The 22,250-nt window shown below is 41.7% G+C and overlaps 1 protein-coding gene across 22 annotated transcripts in view; it reads right to left on the bottom strand.

Moving 5' to 3' along the window:
• Nucleotides 1-266: 266 nt before the first annotated feature.
• ANK3 (ankyrin 3) overlaps nucleotides 267-22,250 on the bottom strand; it is a 354,155-nt gene continuing 332,171 nt past the window's right edge. For 12 of the 22 annotated variants that reach the window (XM_088060042.1, XM_088060045.1, XM_088060044.1 and 9 more), the window contains 4 exons: nucleotides 20,812-20,899; nucleotides 18,541-18,919; nucleotides 4,708-4,793; nucleotides 267-1,679 (listed from right to left, as the gene is read on the bottom strand). In XM_088060042.1, the coding sequence (XP_087916168.1) occupies nucleotides 4,725-4,793; nucleotides 18,541-18,919; nucleotides 20,812-20,899 (536 nt within the window). In that variant the 3' untranslated portion in view covers nucleotides 267-1,679; nucleotides 4,708-4,724. Of the gene's footprint in view, nucleotides 1,680-4,707; nucleotides 4,794-6,598; nucleotides 6,659-6,781; nucleotides 6,866-14,774; nucleotides 14,868-18,540; nucleotides 18,920-20,811; nucleotides 21,485-22,250 lie in introns of all 22 variants that reach the window. The other 10 variants (XM_088060035.1, XM_088060039.1, XM_088060034.1 and 7 more) reach the window with 4 other exon arrangements.

The raw sequence follows: 22,250 nt of genomic DNA, 5'->3' as shown, positions 1-22,250 counted from the left end.
CCTGTTGCACAGGCCCTTTCCCCACATCTCTGACCCAGGGAATGGTTTTTCTTAGCTTTGCTGGGCATGTGCTGCTGGCTGCTGTGTTTTTCTCCTGCTGCCTTGATCTGGGGAGAGCCTGCCAAGTGATAGTCTGTCACAGTGGGAAGATGAAGAGGTGGATCAGACAAAAGAAACAGGAAAAGCAGCTGAAAGCCAGGGGCAGACAACTGCTGGCCTTCCAAAGCTTCACATCTGTAGAGCACAAGAACACTGCCAAATACACATTATCCAAGAGTTTTAACACAATTTATTTTATGCTTAAATAATCAACTAGATCATCCAGTGTTTTTTGTTTTCATACATATGTAATTAGAGCTATTATCAATGAATGCTGTTTCCATATGAATATAATCAACAAATAAAAGTATTTCACCAAAAATCAAATAAAAATGCCCTTTAAAACACAGCAGCCTTAACAACCTAATATTACACTGCTAGGATGATTACAGATGATTGGCTTACTGAAAGATTCTACATCTTATAGCCAGTACACAATACAGTAATAATTTTACAGCGTGCTGCCAGTCTATTAGCTAATAATTTCTCTTCAGTTCATTTAAAAATATCCCAAACTTGTGCTCCTTAGAGCACCAACCCACTTCTAAAGCTGCAAGCATTACCCCCATTATAAAGCAAGAACAGATAGCACCCCCCTCCCCATAATGCAACTACTGTATATGTTATGGGTCTTAGGTCATTTCATTGAAAAATTGGCAACAGCAACAAATATTAGATGAAGGGCTTTGTGTTTACAGATAAAATCTTATTTTTCATGTTGCAATATAGTGTTTGCAAAACTGGAAAAGATTTAATCAAAATAAGGTGAAACACATGCATCAAAATATTAGTACTCTGAAGAAAATTTTTCACAGAACTACAGAATTCCTCATTTTGGGAATCATTTAAATTTGCAGCAGATTTTAAAGATTTTTTTAAAATCAAGCTAGCGATTTTGCATATACAAACATTATAATTGCTAATATACAAGAATCTGTGAAGATACACCCAGAATATCCCTGTAGGTGCAGCCATTTGAGACACCTAGCCTGCTCAATGCATTTGCAATATTCTGTTTGTGATTGAAAAGGCAGTGCCTTATCAACATTTATTCTATTTTGTTAGAATTTATACAGTGTTATTTATTTACAGCAAAACTATTGATGTTTAAAAAAGAAACAAATAGTGTTTTATACCCTGACAGTTTGGGTCCAAGAAAAATAAGGCGAGCTGTTGTGGATTTCAGTATTTTTAGTGTCTTTCCAATGGTTTAACCATTTCGTCTTTGCACATCCTCTCTGTCCACAGGAATTTATTTCTTTTGAGATGACATCAAACTGCTTGAGAGAAACTGTTAACAGCATGGCATCTTGTATATACACTGCATTGGTAACTGCGCACCCTCCAATCCTGTGAATGAACGTGAATTTCCATGCTCTGTAAATTGGCTCATGCTAAATTAGTTTTTTTTGTTTGGGATTTTTTTTGTTTGTTTTGTTTTTTTTTTTCTTTTTGCATAAAAACCATGCGGTTAATGTGGGGAAGCAGCAAACACACGCACACTTTTATAGGTGAATGTTTAATTCCTGTTGATTTTTCTTCTGTGAGTGTCCCTCTAGAATACTGGCAGTAAAAGCACACTGTGGAGAGAAAACAGAGAACAAATCATTTCAGAAATAGATTATTAGAATCAGTTTCATTCCTTTCCCTGACTAAACAGAAATGTAACTGGCACGATGAAATTCTGCAATGAGCTAAATCACACAGTTTCTAGGTAGGAAATGACATTAGCTGAGCTCCAGCATGAGGGGAAAATGCAGCTGCAGATGTCCACACTGCTTGTGAACTGATTTACAAATATGTTTACAGCACACTGCATTTCATCACCCCAGACATGGCACCAGCTCATCTGATCCAATGATGACAAGGAATAGCTTCTTTTGTTGTGGAAGGAACAGCACCATCTCCAGACAGAGAGAGCTGCTGCTTCCACAGCACATTTTTCTTCATTGTGTGGAAGCATCCCCACAGTGATAGAAAACCTGCTCTCCTTGCACATCCACCTCTGCCAGTTGCTCAGGAAACATGACTGACAGAGCCAGGAATGCAGCGCCCAGCCTTTAGGAGGCTTGGTGAAGGACAAAAGCAAGGACAAGGAGCAGCCCCATCCATCTCCCTCCGGCCTGGCTTGCATGAGCAGCACCAAGGAGAGATGGTCCAGCTCCTGCTCTCTCACCCCTCAAATCAGAGTCATGCACATAAGGACAGCAAGTTTGTGACATTTGTTGTACAACAGCAATGTCTCACAGCAGAGAGGGCAGGAAGCAGAAATACAATCATACCAGCAAGCAGGAGCTGGAAGCCCCGCAGCTCTCCGGCACCTGGGCACAGGGCAGCCTGCTCGGGAGCATGGCTGGCGCAGTGCCGGCAGGACTCAGGCTGGCACAGACATGCCTGTTTACTAATCAGGTCACAGGTCCACACGCATTCCCCAGGAGTGCTCGCAGTCTCCTTCTACGCTAAAACAATCTGTCCTTGCCTACATCTACAGTTGTCGTAAATCTGTCCTGCTACTAAGAGCCGCCTGTTCCCATTGCAGCAGTCACGCCAGCTCACACCATGCTGTCCTGCAGAACTGCACGCAAGAGTTCTTGGCTTCTCCCTTCAACCTATGCTTCACAGTGGGCTTATCTGCAATGGTGACAGGGACATTTTCACAGCAAAATGTAGCTAACATTGGTATTTTTTTCAAACACTCCAAAGAAAGCAACCACCTCTGTCTGCCCAACGGGATGTTTTTTTGTCTTTCATGATTACAAAACAAACTGTTTTTCTATAGAATCCCCTGCCTATGCAAATACATCCACTTCTGCATCCAAATGAAATGTTTTTAATGGACTCTTGACCAGACTCAAAATTACTTAGTGCACATTTGGTCACGCTTATCAAAGTTTGGAGCAGAGATTCATATTACAGGACAAAGATTCCCCCCTGGAGCAGAGGTTCATCATCTAAGGCAGACTCTATTAGCTCCTCAGGGGTTCTAGCATGGAAGACTTGCCTACTGGAAATCACAGGAGAAATGCATTAGCAGTCATGGGAGCAAATTTGGTTCTGAGGAACTCAAACTGTGGCTTCCTGAAGGTCAGACTCTGTTTCACACATTAGGCAAAGACTGCTCTATTTATGTAATTTTATTTTAAAATGAAATGCTTTCCCCTTATCCAAGTTGTCTTTTGCCTTCAATGTCTGAATTTACACATTTCTGCTGCTTTGCCCCTGCAGATTGACAGATATGACAGTGGAGCAGCACGGGACCCAACATGGGATACAATTTCATATAAGTAGTGCCATCACTTTGGCTTGCTTTACTACCATATCCTTGAGCTCCATAAAGGGGAAAGCTGTGTCAAAAGAACCACCTCCCTTTTCCAAACAATAAATATTTTATGAGTATGTTGAGCACCAAACCACATGAAGCTATATTATTCTATTAGCACACACAGGAGGACTCTCAGTAAAAGCAGGAATTCAGGTGGATGCAGTAGGTGCTTACCTTATACTGAAATCACACCAGTCTCCTCAAAGAGCTTGCTCCTTGGGGCTTGATCCCATATATCCTTCAGCTATATCCCATATACTGAGTGCTGATTGTCTAAATGGCTCTACTCACATGCACAGACCTGTAGGTCCGGGGGGCTATAGGGGCTACCTTTCGTTGCATCAGTTGGAAGGGACTGGTGACTCAAGAGAGACTCTGCTTCTGTCTTTTTCCTCACTATCTTGTCTATTTGCCAGGACCTGTTTATTCTGTTCTTAAATCTTACAGTCAATCCTATACCTATGTACAGTAAAAGGATAACACACAGTCTTGCACTTCATAAACTTTTCCTCTGTCCAATTCCTGAAACCCACCAAAACTAAGAGAAGTTCTGAGCAGAAAAAAGGTATGTCCATGGCAAATCTACACACTCAGAGCCATGACTGATGGACCAGTATTGATAGACATAGACAGGCTCCTCCCATATTTATAGGCACATCTCTCTGTGACTATAGCTGCGTCGGCCAAAAAAAGCAGCCTCTGGCTTCAGGGTGCTCCACCACATCTTTACAGAGTCCCCTGCAAGGGTGTCTTAGTCTCTGCATTTGGGTTTAGCTTGGGAAGCCCTTATACCATCAGCTGCTGGCTTGCTATAATCATTAAGGCTGGATCAATAAAATTCACAAGAAACAGTTGGTTGGGATTATTTGCTGGAAATATTGAGACACTTCACTGCAAGGACTTTGACTTGAATAACTGCTCTCAAATCATATGTCTGACAGTGGAAGAATCATTTCACTCCTAGGTTTGTGTGCAGCTCCTTCACTAATTGTGTTTAAGTTTCTAAGGGTAGAAAGTCCTACGGATTACATACACTAGGCACTGTAAAATTCCCAGAAATCTTGCACATGCCTGAGTATTGCTTTACCTTATTTTCTAAGAAGTAAAGCTTAATTTCTATGCATGAACACAAGGTCATTTTCTGCTTACAAGATCACAGGTCAGCTATTAAGGTTTGCAGCTGGAAAGCAAAGTCAGGCTAGCAGAGGCAACCCTTTGTGCAGCCAGGTGCTGTTCCCCATGCTGGCAAAAGCCTTCCACAAGGGAAGAAAATTGATCACACTGACCGTTCAGTGGTTGGCTTTCATGAGTAACTTTTCTTCTCCACATGTCTGACTTCCTTCTTTGTCTTAACCTTATAAGCTTCTCCCTGCTTTAAAGGAAAAGTATAAACATTAACATAGTCTGCAGAGAGCACTTGTAGTTGTAAACCAGCTTCCAAAACAGGATACACATTTTGCTCTAACAGGGTAAGTAAAAAGCAGTTAAATTACATTAACATTTCATTTCAAAGATACACACAATCTATTTATCCACTCTGCTGAGCTGCAAAAGCACAGGTCTGAAATATCATCTTCAAGTAGAAAACACAGCTCTACAATTTCAGCCTGATCCCTGGGTTGGAGTGCCTGGCTGGCAGTCAGTCCTCGGCAGAGCCCCTGCTGCCAACTGCAGTGGGAGCCGGTGCTACTGACAGGGAAAATTCCGCTTTCCTAACCTGGGTCAGCTGAATTGGTGGGCATTCCCAACAACAGAGGCTGTGGCTGCTCTTATGATGTTTCACAACGTCTGTGCTTTAAAGTGAGCAGGTTAGTAGTGGAATAAAGGGAAGAGGAAGAAAGCCAGCAAAAACTCCCAATGAAGCAGAAGAGAAGTAAAACCAATGGCAGTGACAAGCAGTGCAGGTTTCAGCGTCTTTAAAACAGCAAACCCGAAAATAAGGTTCATCTTTGCTCATTAAAAGTAGCTCAATAATCATCTAAAAATAAATTCTCCAGTAATCACAAGCCTCACTCACATCAGAGAAAGACATCTGTTTATGTGTGGCTATGGGCAGAATTTACCCCTCAGGTGATCTGCATTGATGTATTTGTAACTATACGTAGTTTCCGACTAATCTAATTTGGTGTAGCAAATTGAAAAAATGTTTACCCCTTGCTGGATGGGATTTTTTTTTCTTCATAAACAACTAGGAAAGAGGGAATGGAAATAAGTTTGTTTCCATTCTTTTATTTCTGTGACATTTCTGTGTCCCCAGCTTTTCTTTTTCCTTTTTTTCTTTTTTCTTTTTTTTCTTTTTTTTTTTGCCAGAAAATAAAGGGTGTTTGTTATCTTCCTTTATGAATCTGTTTTCACTCAGACAGGAATTTCATTAGCCCCAGTGACAGTGTTACTGGAGCAGAGACGTCTGAGGGCCATGTGCTAGGGAAGAAGGCACAAGCTCCTCTGAAGCCAATTGTTTCCAGCGGTGATGCCCATTCCCCCAAGGCCCCCTTGGGACACATGACAGCTGAGGCACAGCTTTCCCACTCCTGCCCCTGTCACTGAAGCCCTTTCCAAGAGGAGATGGGGTCTGCTGGCACACAATAGTCCTACTCTTCCCACTGTCAGGGTGATAAAGCTGGGTATAGTCCAGGCCTGCAGAAGGCTTCCAATTTTGATCACCAGGGACAAAATCCTGTCTTGGTTGCAAAGGGTACAATTGCTTGGGTATGCTCCCATTGACCTGAATCCTGCAAACCCTCAGTCACCAGCACCAGTCACACCAAGGTGAGTGAGAGGCCACTGAGATCAGACTGCAGCTCATTCCTTTGGGCTGGTGGAAAGGCCACACAGTCCATCTACAGCTGTAAGGCTGTAGGGCAAAGGCTTAACCAAACACACAGACACAGCTCAACTTGATGGCACAAACCAGGCCCCAAACCCATGGCTTAGACCTGCTGCCTGTTTTACAGAAACAGACCTTGATGCCCTGTGCCAGCATAATCTGGCTGGGCCTCCTTGATGTCACCCCTGGCCCGTGATCCCAATGCACAACTTGCCAATAACTGCAAGCACTGCACTTTTTGCCAAGGCTTCTTGTTAAATGCAAACCTCCAGCCCTTTAGCAGCACTTTCTAGCAATCAACACAACCCTCTGCGCCTACTGTTACTTCGTGGTAGTCCCCGTTGCATTACCATTTCACCAACTTTTCTCTCATGGGGGATAACAACACGTCTTACTACCTTCCGGGTGATCTGTGGGAAGCAATACATGAAAAATATAGATTTTTTTTTTTCCTAGATTCTAAAGGGAGAAAGTATGTTAAAAGAAGTTACTTGAATGCAAAGACTCAGAGCAATGATGTAATTCATGATTACTTTTCTCGTGATGATGTTGCCTTCTTCGTCGGTAAACTGTTCCTCTGTTACAGATTCACCAGGAATGTTTTTTGCTTCCTCACCCTAAAGAACGTGTTATAAGATTAGCAATAGAGCCTATATTCTGTCAAACCCACACATATTTCCACACCAATCCAAGCAACAAGCACATGCTAGCTTCAACTTTATGTAATAGTTTGCTTTATGTCACACGGACTGTATGAAAGCCTGGTTTATTTAGCAATGCTGATACCTGTGCATTTATTCTGCAAAATGTTTCCTTAAAGCCAGTAGGGAGCATCTAGCACACTGCTCTTATTAACTAAAGCATGTCAGGAAGCTCTCTGGGCAATGAAATCGAGTAGTCAGTCTGAGTCCTTTGAGACATCCCTTAGCTTTACACAGCTTCTCAGCGCCCGGCACATGCAGAAACATGGTCTAACATGGGGGAAATTTGGGACTTGAAAAGACAGCTTTGCCTATAGCTTGCTAACTACAAGGTCTTAAACACAAACACAGAAGACAGACAGGACTTCTCAGCACTTACAAAATGAAGGAAGTTATCTTACATGACCCTTTGCCCGGCATGGTGCCACTGTGCTGAGGAGCCTCAGCAGCCAGTCCATGACTTACTGAGAACAGCAGCACTCCAGCCATCACTTCTTGTAGTACAAGCAATTTATAGGACCAGTGTAAATAAATGTAAAAGCAATTTCCTAGCTGCTATGCCAGTGACTTAATTCCACTTAAAGGAATTATTGCTCAAATCATAAATAAATAAATAACATTACTTTAGAGTCTGAGCCTAGCTGGCAGTCGTGAACTTACGTTCCAAAACAACTTTGCTAACTTTACCTCACAAAGTCATATTTCCAAACCTGAGTGCTGAAGCAAGCACTGCTTTTGATGCTTCAAAAATATCCATTGTCTGTGCTTATATCTTTCATGTAAGTAAGGCAAACACAATGATAATGTAGCTGGCCTACATATGAAAAGTTTCCACTTGCAAATGAATAACCCAAACAAACAAAAAAATCCTTAAAACATTTCTTCTCCCCTCACCCTCAACCCACTATGGACAAATTACAAGGAGAGGGAGGAAGCAGAAAGAAAACGTTGTATAAAACACATTATAACAATATTAACGTTTGAAAGGAGACTATTACAGCTTTTGTAATGCTTCCATGTATTGAACAGCACAGGGCAAATATAATTTCTATTTACTGTGGTCTATACACTACATAGTTGTCTACATAAGCTCCTGGCACTGCTTTATAATAAACAAATACAGTGAGGCCATGGGTATTTTTTTAAAAACTGCTTTCCCTACTAATGCAGCTTTTTCAAGATGTACATTTTAACATTAGGATTTGTATGCTATTTCTAAGCTCTAAGCAAAACAAACCTTTCCTTTTATTTACAAGCTACTTATGGTCTTTTCTAGCCAAGCTTTTCCATTTCCTCACCTGGGGAGAATGGCAGCAAGTGCGAGCCAGAAGGGAGTACTGCAGAGCAGAGCCCCCAGTCATGTTTGTCGTTCTTCACAAGTACAGAACTTCTGCTGGTTTCACATTGAAAGCTATGTCGAAGTCACCACTTGATAATTAAGCAATGGAACAGTTTCAGACACTTTACACATCTTTTTCCCCAGGCTTTCACAGACAGTTAGCAAACTGCACAACTTGCTCAACTTTGGTGTTTCAGGAAGCATTGCCAAGAGAAGGACTTGGCAGCTCCACAGCCAGGTGGATTCCACTGCATAGGGACATAAAGATGAGGTCCTGTGCTTGAGGCACACCTAGCTGAGATGTCTGGGCCAGGGAACTTTGGTGTCCCTACAAAAGCACAGAAAAACAGCTACTGAAGCCTTCAGATGGAGCCTGAAAAATTCATTCCCCAGAAGGAGAAATGACACCTGCCTAAGCACTGCACCAGGCCCTGTGCAGGAGGAGGGAAGTGCGAGGCTGGTCCCTGCAGTGAGCAGGGGCCCAGCAGCAGCCAGCTGCTTCCTTTCTCACGAGCGAAACGGCAGAAACAAGAACAGAATGGAACTGCTGCAAGGCGGGCGACAGTGACTGGGTAAAAGGTTTGGGAACTGAAACCTGTGGGGTTTCCTACTCACAAAGATGGGAGGGGGAAAGACTGATTCTGGAGACTTCATACTTTAATCAGATGCAGAGCAGATGGGGAACTAGCTGCACAGTTTCTTTCCTGGCCTTCCATGTGTGGGTTCAGAGACTCCCCAGTGGACTCCAACACAGGAGCAGGAGGGAATCCTGGCACAGGCATCCCATGGAGCAGAAAGGTATGGAAAGGTTCCCTCTCATGGGTAGGATCTCCAAAGCCAATACAATAAAACCCATGAAAACCAGAAATAAAACAACACAGCCAGTAGCAAGGTCACCAGACTACTTGGCACACCAACACCACTTACATGTACTGGTTCTTTGACTCCTTACTGCAGTTATGAGCAAGGTTATCCCTTAAAACAACCTAGTGAGAATTACTGTGTTCAGCTTCAAATGAAATAAAAAGTGTACTGCTGCACAGAAAGATGCCTCCAGAAAGAAAATGCAGTTTTAAAAGTGTGGTGAATCTTGGGTTTTAATTTGCTACATCCTCCTTTAAGCACAATTGAAGGATAAATGCTGTAAATACTCAGCAGTCAATGTGCATGAAATCTAGCTTTCACAATTCACTTGCTGGTGGGTAGTTAAACAAATTGCAGGAGGGCTCACAACTGGCAGGAGGTAGATCAGAGATTTACTGACTCTTCTAATCCTATGCAGTTATAAAGATGTATGTTTGCTAGGAAAAAAACCCTACCCACTGGCAGTTTTAGTTGTAAGAGCTCAAATCAGCATTAGGTTAGAATAGCACATTTGATGACCTTGTCAACAAAAGCTTGTCAACACAAAGCTGATGCATCTGCGTCACAGCTAAAGAATAAAATTCTTTCCACTGCATCATACTTATGTGGGCTTCATTTTACCCTTGACCAGTCAAAATCACTGTCACAATACCAAAAGCTTTAGAAAGGCAGGGAGAAAACTTAATACCGTGATTACTGGAAGCCCAGTTATATCCCTGGGACTAAAGCACACAAAGGCTGCAGTCTGCAAGCCTCAGCCCCAGAATATGCCGGGAAGCTTTGCAAAGCAGAGTGCTTTAATGTCACCCTGCTCGCTGGAGTGTAGTCATGTCAAAACCAGCTGGTATCCTCTCTCTGTTGCTTTCCAGGGCAGGAGAGGCAGAGAGCAGTTTCCTCAAAGTATTATGCCAGCTCCACTGATTTTCTTAACAGCTATTTGCAAATTACGGGTGTTCCCAGGGACCTTCAGATAAGTGGAGTTATACAGTCAGTGCTACAGTGCTGTGCCAAAGTTTGTTGTAGATTCGTCAGAGCTCTGGTTTTCTTTCATGTTTGTTTTGTTACTAGAGGGATAATAGTTCCTTTTATTCTTCCCATACATCTAGTGTTGTTGTAACACTGGAGAAAAAAGGTGCAGCTGGATGCATCTTGCACACATGGATAAAAAGGAATTTAAAAGCAGGTGGAAATAAGCAAGATGGAAAGATCCTAAATATTTAATTTTGCCAAAGACCAGAGGCAATGCCGCAGTGGGAACAGGAGCTGCACAGAGTGCGCAGACCTCTTCCCTCACAGGCCTAAGTCAGCATCAGGACATAATCCCTTCAGTCTCGAGATCACATTCTTGTAATGCATGAACAGCAGCTGCGCCTCAGTCTCCTTGGGGTCTCGAGCCTCTGTGGCAGAGCAGGAGAAACAAACATCTTTCATTAAGGTTATTTTCATTAGTGAGTTCTGCCTACTCAGGGAGACCTTGTTAATCAGATGCCACAACTCTCCGCCTGCACCCATGCTGAGTCTGTAGTTGTTTGCTCATAGATGTATTGCTAAAGCCACAGGAGAGAGGAAAAAATTCCAACAAAACAACAGGCTGGTGCAGCAAATGGTGCTGCAAATGGGACAGAGTATAGTCCACTACTGGGAGCTGGGGCATAGGGCTGGTGCACGTGGCATGGAGGACAATGTGATAAACACACCTCAGAACAACACTGGTAGTTTGGGGTTTGATTTACTCCATTACTTACTGAGCCAGCAGCTCCAAGTCTCATGGGGCAGGAGAGGGAGAGGGCACTTACCTGCAGCTCTCCCAGCCAGATAGAGACTACAGTGGAGACCCTGGGCCCAGCTGAGTACACAAAAGGAAATGCTTCCCATTTTCCTCATGCAGAGCACAGGCACTTAATTCTTTTCACCTACAGGATGGCCACATTTCATTTTCCATAAATAAGCTTCCCCTGAAAAGCAAGACCATGGAAGCTGCTGGCTTTAGCTTTGACTAACTGCTGCTCAGGCCACTTCTCCCGTGCAGGCTGAACCAAAACCTCCGTGATCAGTAATGGGGCATTTCATGGGCAAAATGCACAGAAAGGGACAAATCTTCAATAAAAATTGGCAAGAAACAGCAAAAGCACAAGATACTAAATTACATCAGATTTGAATAACCACAGCTTAGAAATATATTTTATTTTCCATTACATTCTACCATAAACCTTTTGGCAAGAATCTTACTGAAACAGCTTTAGCCAAAAATTTGTATCCACGGAAGATTTAACAACCTAAGAAAAAGCATGAAAAATTGCACACTGATTCCTGGCAGGGCTGAATGAACAGGAGCTTTGGATCAGGCTTTGAAAAGTCCACATTGTGGCAAGCACTCTTATTTTCCCCTTGTGTGCTAATTGCTCTCATTCCTGCACTACCATAAAGCCATTTCTTTTGCAATGCCCCATCCCAGCAACCCACCAGGTGAACACAAGAGGGAAAAGGAAGAGAAACAAAAACATCTGCACTACCTTGAGGTTAGAATAATTTCCTATTACATGTGGAAATGGGCATCGGTCCTGGCTTTATGGGCTCAGCCCTCTGAAGTGCTAAATCCCATAGGAATGTGCTCTAGAGTACTCTTGACAGGACTCGGCTCTTGGACTGCTGGGAAAATACCTCTGTCAGAGAGAAAAGTCTTTTCCCATATTCGGGCCAGGACAGAGAGCTAAGGTAGCAGCTAAACCGAAATATTAGTGTTAGCAATACTGCAGAATAGCACAGAAAGGAAAAACAAGTTGGGAAAGAGGAGCAAAGGTAATGAATCAATTCAGCCCTGAATGTATCTGTGGAGGCACATGGCAAAGCCTTTTTTCCACAGGACTCAATTTATCCCCAAGGTTTTGGTGCCAGGCTGAGTACCTCTGTTGCTTTAAATGCAACATGCAGGCAGTAATGAATACTAGGAAGAGCAATTAATACTAGTAAAAAGTTCTTTACTGTGAGGATGGTGAGACACTGGCACAGGTTGCCCAGATGGACCCATCCATGGAATGTTCAAGGCCAGGCTGGATGGGACTTTGAGCATCCTGGTCTACAGGTAAGTGTCCCTGCCCATGGCATGGGGTTAGAACTGGACAATCTTTAATGTCCCTTCCAACCAAAGCCATTCCATGATCCTATTAATAAAGGCTAGAGTAAAACAACACAGCTCTCACATGCAGTTCTGCTCAGTGGAGGCTCCAAGCACACCTTCATTCCCTCCCCACTGCTGCTGGACATAAGCCGGCTGTGGAGTTGGGCACAGCACCCACTTTGCCAGACACCGAGGCACTGACAGGTGAGAACCTGCTGTTCCTGGCCATTGCTCAGGGCCCTGCAGCAGCAATGTGAGTTATTTTCCCTCTGCAGGCTGTGAGCAGTGCTCCAGGCCTGTAAGCACTACATCCTGAGCCCTCTTTTCTGATCTAGGAGTGTACCTCAGCTTGTGCATGCTCTCACAGTGATTTCAGTTCACCCAAAGTGAACCTCTGGTCCCAGGAAGGTGCAGAAAAATGTCCAGGTCCCTACCAATGTTAAATCTTGATTTTTCCATTTCATACCACCATTTCATAAACTTTACATGATCAAAATGGTTGCTTCCACTATCAAATTATTTCTCCAAATGGCCTGATGATTGTTGCTCTCAAACTTTCTCTTGTTCTCTTTTGAAATTAAGAAAATTTCTTAATTTCTTAAGAAGAAATTCTTAAGAATTTCTTAAGAAATGCGTCTTAAGATGCAGAGTGTGGGATAAAAAAAGAAGCTATAAATGATCAGAAAATTACCAAAGAATCACATGTATTTTCTAATCAAGAGACAAGTACAGCTCTAATACAGCTGAAATCAGACACATTCCCAACAGCACAGGTTCATCTGCCTCCACTTGCCATGCACACCCTTCCCACTGGGTCTGCACTAGCTGCAGATTCCAACACTAAATATGCTGCTTTACCATGGCTCTGTTAAAAGTTCTACCCCAAATTATACCACCACATTTAAAACCAGTTTTCTGTGCCTTTCTCTAAATACATGGGCTGTAACAGCTCAAGAGAAAGATGCCTTTGACATGCTTTCCTCTTTTCTACTCCAACATTCCTTGACTGCAAACCAGTGGACATCAAAATAGTTCAGACATAAATGGTGGGGGCCCTTAGCCACAGGCTAACTATGCAGTCTTTGAATCTGCAGCACACTTACACTTGTGTGTTACCAGAGGCTCCTGCAGCAATGGAGGCTCACAGGCTGCCTGCGCTGCTTGAAAACAGAAACCACATTCCTAAGCCTGAGTAGTCACAGCTTATCTGCAGGGGGAATTACTGAGGAAGGGTGTAGTGGTTAACGTTAAACCACGACAAAGGGTTATACCCCATAGGCCCAGAGCCTTTCAGAGAAGGCAGCAGGTTCTGCCTGGGGAGATGGGGGATTGGACAAAACATTCATTTCTGCTGAGCTCAGTTTTGCCATTCTTGTCTTGTCCCAAACAGAAGCATGACAGGTATACTACTGAAGGAATTCATGGTGAAGGCAGCCAGAAAAGTCACCCTTCCTCTTCCAAAAGCATCTGCACCTTGGACTGCTTGGCAGCTGTGCACAGCAGCCTATCTGCCACTCACACAAAAAGTGAAGGGCCTTATTGTGATGAAAAGGCTGCTCTCCACAAAGCATGCAAGCAACAGTTATATAGATATGTGCAACTGAAATGTTACAATTTATTCCTAAAGTAACAATTACAGCTTAGGTAAACTGCACTAGTGCTGTAATACCACTAAAGTGTTGTGCTGGTTTTATTCAGGGCTTGACTATGTGATTTTCTAATAAGAATCTAAGAAATCCTGTAAGTTACTGAAGAATTAAATAACTGTTTATGATAGAGACTTATTTTCTCATGCTCTGTGCTGCAGGAAAATAATGTCATACTGTATAACCACATAAAAATATTGTAAGGGCAAATAAAATTACTTATATGATTGTACCATTGTTATCAGTATATATAGTATATTGTACTGTAAGTAAAGGCCATTTGTAATTAAATATACTAAATAGTCTACTGAAAGCAATGCAAAGACTTTTATTAACTTCAGTAGACTTAAAATCAAGATCATCTGCTGTAGTCAGAAAGTTTTCCAGAACACATTAAGCACTTAGGAACACAAGTTTCAACCAGAATATGTGCCTCATACTTTCCTGTATCTCACTCATATATTCCTGCAAATGTTTAACTTGTAACACAGAATTTTTTACAGACAACAGAAAAAAAAAAGAAAAAAGAAAGATTGTTACCCATCTTTCTCAGTGGCTTGTATTTGCTATACAGGAGACCAACATGCTGCATCTACCTGCAGTCTTTAAGATGCCATGCACAACAGTGGCAGTGAAGGACACAGCACTCCATGCAGCACAGTTGTTTTCCAACAGAATACACCCATAAACCTGTGTTAAAGCAGGGAAAGGCAACCTAGCACTGGATTATAAATCCATACTGGCAGTGGAAGGCACACTACCACAGGGGCTCCAGTATGCCAAAACTGACATTCTGACACAGCAGACCAAACCCACGTTCATGCCAACGTCGCCTCAAGAAAGCAAATCACAAAGTACCTTCAGAATCAACCGCCGCCGGTAAACTCTTGTAGTAATTCTCTGCTCTTCATCTGAGCTTGAATCACTCTCACTCTCACTGTCACTACATTCCTAATAAATGCAGTTTTAGTACATTTGAACAACATGTTTGCAAGACAGAACATGCTGATCAGGACTAGGAGAAGAAAACAGAGGTTATCAAGGACAGTGTTTTCCCTGTCTCTGTTATGTACGTAATGACTCACAGTGTCACGGCTAAAGTGCATGATGGGAGGAGGCCTTTTTGCTCCTTGGCATGCTGTAACCTGATAATTACACCAGCTATGGAATATCTCAGCAGCTCTCAAGTCTCAGAAAATGGTATTTGGAATGCATCTGACCTGTGAAATTTCAAAACCTTATGTAATTCTTCTAAATTTTATGTAAAAAAGCCCTAAACCTTGTCATAACTTACTGATTTTTTTTCTCCTAAAAATTATTCTTTCAAACAAGTTTTATGGATTCATAAGGTATGGGAAGTGAATTTCCTAATAAAAAATAGAAGACAGTGACAGTGAAAGGTTCAGTGGAGCACCTCCACACAAAATGTTACAAAAAGGCCTTCTGAAAAACTTCTCCGTGTAAATGGCTTTCCTGCTCATTATTTATCTACTTTGATAAGTGGCAAAACTGCAGTGTGAAGTACAATCATTCTGTATATTTTCAAGAAGAGGGCTTTTAGAGCTCAGCTCAGGGGACACAACCCATTGCTGGTCTCATCCTGGTGCTGACAGGTATCACATCACAGCTACACACAGCTGTCTACTCTGTCTTGGCACCCTCTGCCAGCGCTGGTGTTTTCCCCTCCAAAGCCCAGGAAGCTCAGCTTTGGGGCTGAGCAGCTCTGTGTGCACATGCTTCCCACCTCTGTGTGTGATAGACGTAGGGCAGAGACCCTTCTCCCATTATATTCAGCTGAACAACCCTTTCCTGAACAGAGAAATGTGAAAATTTCCTCTTTGTTATACTCAATGACAGCCCCAAACCGATTGTAAGATCATGCATAGTGGATACTGTGAACTGCATATCTATTTCTCTTTCTGAATCTGGCCCAAAACATCCTAAACAAGAAGCAATTCTCAGAAATTATGTGCAAAATAAGAGTGGGCATTGGTGGGTGGAGGAGAAAAAGAACTATAACAAAAAGCATTTACTTCAGGATGACAAGAGTTCATCTGCAGTCCTATGGCACTAGTCAAATATAGATGCAAAAAATTATAAACCAATCCTCTCCTGAAGAAGTAACAGTAAAGCAGAAGATTTCCAGAGTGCACAAAGGCTTTAGAGGAAGAGTTATTTTTAATAAACAGCTTTAAGTGGTTTATTTGTGATGGAATTCTGACACTGAGAGTCACCTTGACCATGTGCTGGACATCATCCTCTTTGGAATAACAGAGCAACTGTGCTGTGTTCTTCTCATTTAACAAGACCGCTAGAATCTGATGCTTGTGCATTTGTAGAGAATTATATGTATTAATCATTACTGCAATGCTTTTGTAAATGTTTACATGGACTTGGGATGAGGCCAAGGATCTATTTCATCCACATCACCAGGTGTCAGACCAGTATCAATTGTCTGAGTTTATCTGTTGGTGCAAACTCTGTGCCAAAATACTGCTGCAGCCCTTCTCCTGCAGGTGGGTGACTTGCTTCCTGGCTCTTTCCAAATGGGTCACAGATAAAAATATCTTACTTTGGCAAGTAGTTTTAGTTTGTTCCCACTTTCTCTCCACAGAAGTAAATCTGTTTCTTCCATACTTTTCTCTTTATGGAGAGTTTCTGAAAAATGTATTGCAGAAAGACTGCAGTTGAAATTTTCTTTCTATTTTCATGATAGCATGGTGAAGCATCTCACCATGAATTGGACTGTGTTAGTAATTAAACTTATTGAATTCAAATTAGATTAGAAGGCATTATTGAAGAAATATCAACAAGATAATAGAAGCAGTTCTTGTCATTCTAACAGATTCTACTTTCTTACCCATTCACGCTTTGTGAGAGACCCACATTTCGAAATTACATTATTTTCTGATACTAGTTTATTCAAAGATCATGCCTATAAAAAGACTTGCTATTTAGTAGATAAGATTATCAGCCTTTACCAATAAAGCAAAGTAGTGCAGAGAGCACGCCTAAGAAAAGCACTTGCTTGTTCTTCTCAATCCAGATGGGATATCCAACAGTAAAGAGCACATGAAAGTGGGTGACAACTTCTCTTCCCACTGATGGAAATGCAGAGGGGGAAGTGCAGCATGTCAGCACACCCTCAGCACATTGCAGTGTGCATCTACACTCATTCCTGCATTTAATCAGAGCATGGCACCGCCAGTCTACCCCAAAGCCTACAAACACTGAGGAACGATGCCACCTGCCTTTAACTACCTTTGAAAAAGGCAAAGGCTCTTACATTTTTTAAGCATTCCAGTAATTAGCAAACATAAGGAAAGATCTTACTGTGTCACAAACTAATAACAAGATAATAACAATCATAGGCTGCATAACTGCTGAAACTGATTACATTACCATCTAATAAAAGAATTTTTGGTTGTATAATCGAAAGAATAGTTTAAAACTAACTAATTTAAACCTGAATGATTTACCGCAGCCCACCACAGCTAACATTTTTATTGTGCTACAATAAAAAAAAATCTATATCATGTAGAAACAATTCTACTGAAATATTTTACTCCCCAAAGTTATAATCTGCTCCTGTATTATCATACCCAAGAAAAGACAATCTCAGCAGAGAGAGGAATGTGGAAGAAACTCTGCAATTCCCCTTTTCATTCTGGTTGTCTGCTGGGCCTGAGGTCTATTCTGTGGCGATCCTCCCACTGCTGGGGTGTGAGGTGCACGCAGCAACTGGGTTACAAGCCATTCTTTGAGTCAACTTTCCTTCTAAGATTCTGGTAAATAGAAGCAACTGAGAAAGCTATCGAAATCTTCATTGTCAGAAAGCAACTTATAAAAGAACTGGGGTTCTGCAGTTAAGGGTGTATGAGTCAGGCAAGGTAGAAAGGAATGGGAGCCCCTCAGCAGCATTTTAAGGAGAAAGAACCACCACCTGGAAAAATACAACATTTAAAAATCTTTTGATTCATCTTGGCTGAATGGACTCTGAAGTTGGGATGAACAAGGCCATGAAAAAAAAACAAAAACATAAGGAGGAGATTAAATATCATCCAAAATTTATTTTTCTGCAAATTAACAGAGTAAAAAAATGCAGAAAGTTTTAGGGACAAAGAGCAAGACAGAGCCTGAAGGGTCCCTATATTTTTTTGCTTCTATCATTTACTTCAATGTCACAGGAAGAGTGGGAAACCAGTGGCAACACCTTAGTGAAACAGATGGAGGACAGCTGAGCAGTTTGGCACTATTTGCATAGGTGGGATGTCATGGCAGGGAAGGGGCTGTTCCCCAGTGGTGCAGGATAGCGCTCCCAGAAGCTGCTCTAACCTCTTCCAGGGCTCAGGGCCAGGGACAGAGGGAATTATGCAGCCCTTCTTGGCTCCCCTGCCTATCCTGACTCCACCCCATTCTATTCACAACACAAATAAAAACTTCCAGTAGCTTCCATTTTTCTCAATTCAGTAATAAACTGAAAAGGCATAAAGAAGGATAAAAAAGAACAAAAAAACCCTTAACCCTGTCACAAACATTACAAGTCATACAAAAAAATTTGTCAACCAATATGTCAAGCAACAGGGACTCCTCACATTGTTAATTATTACAGGACATACTGTACCTTCTGTTCAGACATTACTGCTCCCTCCTCCTCTTGGATGCTTGTTCTTGGCTTGCCATCCTCAGAAGTACTCCAGCCCATCTTCTTCACACTGACAGGCACAGATGTTTTGCTGCCTTCTGTTGTTGGCCTGCTGGTCTCTTCCAAAGATTTCTGATATGCTGTTGATGATAATGTTTGCTCATCAGTACCAGCTGAGATGTGGGACTTTGTTTTCAGGGCATCTTTGTCACTGTGTTTTCCCACATCATTTAAAGCTTCCTGGATGTAGGATTTAGTTTTTGCCTCTGATGTGGACTCTGATAGGCTTCCATTTGTTTCTGGCTTCCCTGCTTCTCCTTTGACACATGAGGTAACAGAATCCCGACATTGGTCTGAACTACAAGAAAAAGAGAAAGGAATAGACAGCTGTTCAGGGCTTAAATCACAGGCAGAAGGGCAAAACACCAAGCCTCTTACTAAGCCTTTGGTCTGAGCCTATACATTTCACACAGAGAAAAGCAAAATTTTAAACTCCACTTGCAGACATCAATCTATTTAATAACCTTGTCTTCTGCATTATGGTATCATTTCAGAAGCAATGAAGATACGGTGGACACTGGAAACAAGGCCAAATGTTTTATGTTAATCTCCTTTCAATTGGTGAAGGGGAGGAAAAAGAGAAAAATAATACACAAAACCTACCAGTTCTCTTGTACAATCATAAGCTCGAGCCACTGATTTTTAAACCACTCTCTAATCAAAGAGGTGATTAAAGTATCTGTCACCATGCAATTACCAGTTATTTTTCCCTCAAAGTACAATATCTCTACTCCAGATAGGTCTTGTCTTTTAAAAAATATGGTAATCTGCAAATAAGTCCTTAGATACTGCAGAATCTCAATAATATGCAGAGCCAAAGGCAAGGAAGGGTACTAAAAGATAGAAAGCTGACCAGAATTTTGCCTCAGATTAACTATGAAGAGGTTTCACCTGCAATTTTGATAAACAGTTTTCCTTTGTATTTTTGCTCACTTTCTGTTAAACATTATGACTCTGTAATGCTGACATATGAAAACACACCAGCTATTTGCTGGCAAAACTCTTATAAAAAAGACAGCAAAATGAATTAATCTATCTAGAAACTGATATCTTTTTAAGGAAGCCCTTTTACTTCCAGAAGTGATCTATTTTACTAATTTAGCACAATATAAAATGCAGACTAACACTTGCTTAACAACAGGAATCACATCAGTAGTAGTTCAAGTGCTTTACGATATTGAAAGACAATGAATTTGCTGAAATCAATGACCAAATGTCGACTGGTTTTGATAAGAGAGTATCTAATGCTACCTTGAACCTTATAACATCCTGAGTCAAAGATGTAAAGGATGTAAACTGCTTGACATGTGACTGTGTAGATAATCATTCTGTGCTGATTTATAGCTCCTGCAGACCTGACTCCTTCAATTAGTGATCGCAGGAACCCCTTGTCCAGTGGCACCAGTAGGGCTGAACAGGACAACACATACTGTCGATGTTGAAAGCTTACAGGGGTCCAAGGGCAGGCTGGAAAAGCTCATACAAGACACATGCACTGAGGACAGAAAGCATCCCTCCCAGCAGATCGTTATGTCAAAGACAAGTGGAGCTTGGGAGAGTGCAGGGGGAAAACAGCACATACATCCACTTTCCTTCCTCTGCTGTCACTGCTGGGAGACAACATACAGGACTAGGCGGGTTTGGTATCATTATTCTTACCTTCTTATGCCTCGTAACTCATCTTTTAAAAAGTCTAGTAAATTAGCAGCACATAATACTCTTGAAGAAAGTGTTTTAAATGTGACAATTCAAAAATTAGCTTATGGTAAAAGTAACAATTATCTGAGGGAATGCAGAGATGCAAGTGGAAAGGAAGACTGCTATAAAGATGCTCAAAAATAAGAGTAATGTAGTATCCTGGTTTCAGATAATGTTCTTGATTCCAGTTAAATCACTGAGATGAGTTATAAATACAAATACATAAGATAAAGAAACTGAAAATAAATACTAACTGCTAAAAATGATATTCATTATTTCTCAAATGCCTATATCAAGAATGAAACCTGATAAATACACATTTTAAAAGACAAATATATTTGAGGCCAAATCAAGTTTTTCTTTAAAATGTACATATAAGTATATAGACATGTTCTCACAGAGTAGAGAACAGCAGCCTCTGCAGAGCTGCTGGTGTCCGAGACAGTGTGGGAAGCGCGGCTGACACACACACTGCAACACAGGGGTGCTCACCTCTCGTCCAGGCGATCCAGCAGGCTGCTGCCTATCCTGCGTCCCGACGTCGGTGCCTCAGAGACGCTGGAGGAGTCAGGCTGCCAACCTGTAATTGAAGACATTTCGCGTTCTGCTTGTTGAACACCTTTAAGAATTGACCATACTCTTTCTTCCGTCATCTCCTCAGACTCAGCTCCTTCTTCCAGATGAATGTCCTCAAACAGAGACTTAAATTTTTCTGCCGTCATCTCCTCATCAGTACCAGACTTTTCTCTCTCCGGCTGTTCACTCCTCTCTCCTCTTTTACTAATCTCTTCACTCTGCCTTTGTTTAGCATCTTTGGATATCCCACCATAACTACCGAGATACCGTGGAAAATCTTTAAGGTCCACTTCCTCCAACTGGCTCTCACCTATGGAAACATCTTTAGGTGTTTCTTTTCTAGGCACAGGGAAATCAACTTTGCTGTCATCCAGTGAAGTGTCCTCTTCAGTCACCACTGGCGGTGCTGCTGCTGTACCATCTACGTGTCCCTGGGAGGTCACTAACACGTCACTCAGTCTACTGGGAGTTCTAAGGGGTGACTCTAGGCTAGAGGTGTCGCTAAGGAAATCATCCTGGTGGAAAGGGGTGGGCGGCACGAAGCGCAACCCAGAGGGAGTTTCCAGTTCCACTTGAATGGAGGGATAACCTAAGGAAGACAGCACATTTGGACTGACTGGGATGAAGCATGGAGCAACAAATAAGCAAATGCCAAATGATTCACAGGTTACATAAAGTATGAAACGTATGAAGAGGTGTAGGTGTATAAGAACCAATGCAGTTCTGATAGATTTTGTTACTTTGTCCTAAAGAGATGGAACAAAGACAGTACTGCCAGTGAATATTACACTGAAGCAAGTACTTCTGACTATTTTTTTAGTGGTCTGTAAAGTTTTCAGCAATTGCTTGTGCAGCCATTTTAAACATTTTCAAGCTATAGCAGATTGTCTTATGGGCATGCAGCAACTCAAATGTGGACAAGGATTGTTGTCCCTTTACATATAAGACAATCTCTTGCAGCCATCTTGTGAAAATCTTTATTTCCTTGTTTTTACTTTTAATTTTTTTTTTTAAATTTGGTAGTTTAATTAACAGATTTTAAAGACAGCAGTAGATCATAACACAGGACAGCCACTTTTTTGTCAATAGGTATTCTTTCTAAAACAGCACATTTTTAATATGCTTTTATATAAAAATACATAATACCAGAAATACAGTGTTACTAACATATACCTCCAATTTAACCACAGAGTACAAGAATGGACTAGTTGAGGAATGAAGAACAGAAATGGATCCTAATAACGATACTAAAAGATAGTAGATCTAAATACACAGCAGGATAAAAAAGCTAAAGTAAGGAAGTTAACGAAGGGATTTAAGAACAAAAACATAACAAGGAAGAGCTATATGAATAT

This window comes from Pseudopodoces humilis, chromosome 9 (genome assembly GCF_049639895.1).
Source record: "Pseudopodoces humilis isolate 2021_Gansu_Grassland_sample_001 chromosome 9, ASM4963989v1, whole genome shotgun sequence".
Lineage (NCBI taxonomy): Eukaryota > Metazoa > Chordata > Aves > Passeriformes > Paridae > Pseudopodoces > Pseudopodoces humilis.
The sequence above is the reverse complement of the archived record's forward strand: the minus strand, read 5'-3'. Positions and strand labels throughout refer to the sequence as shown.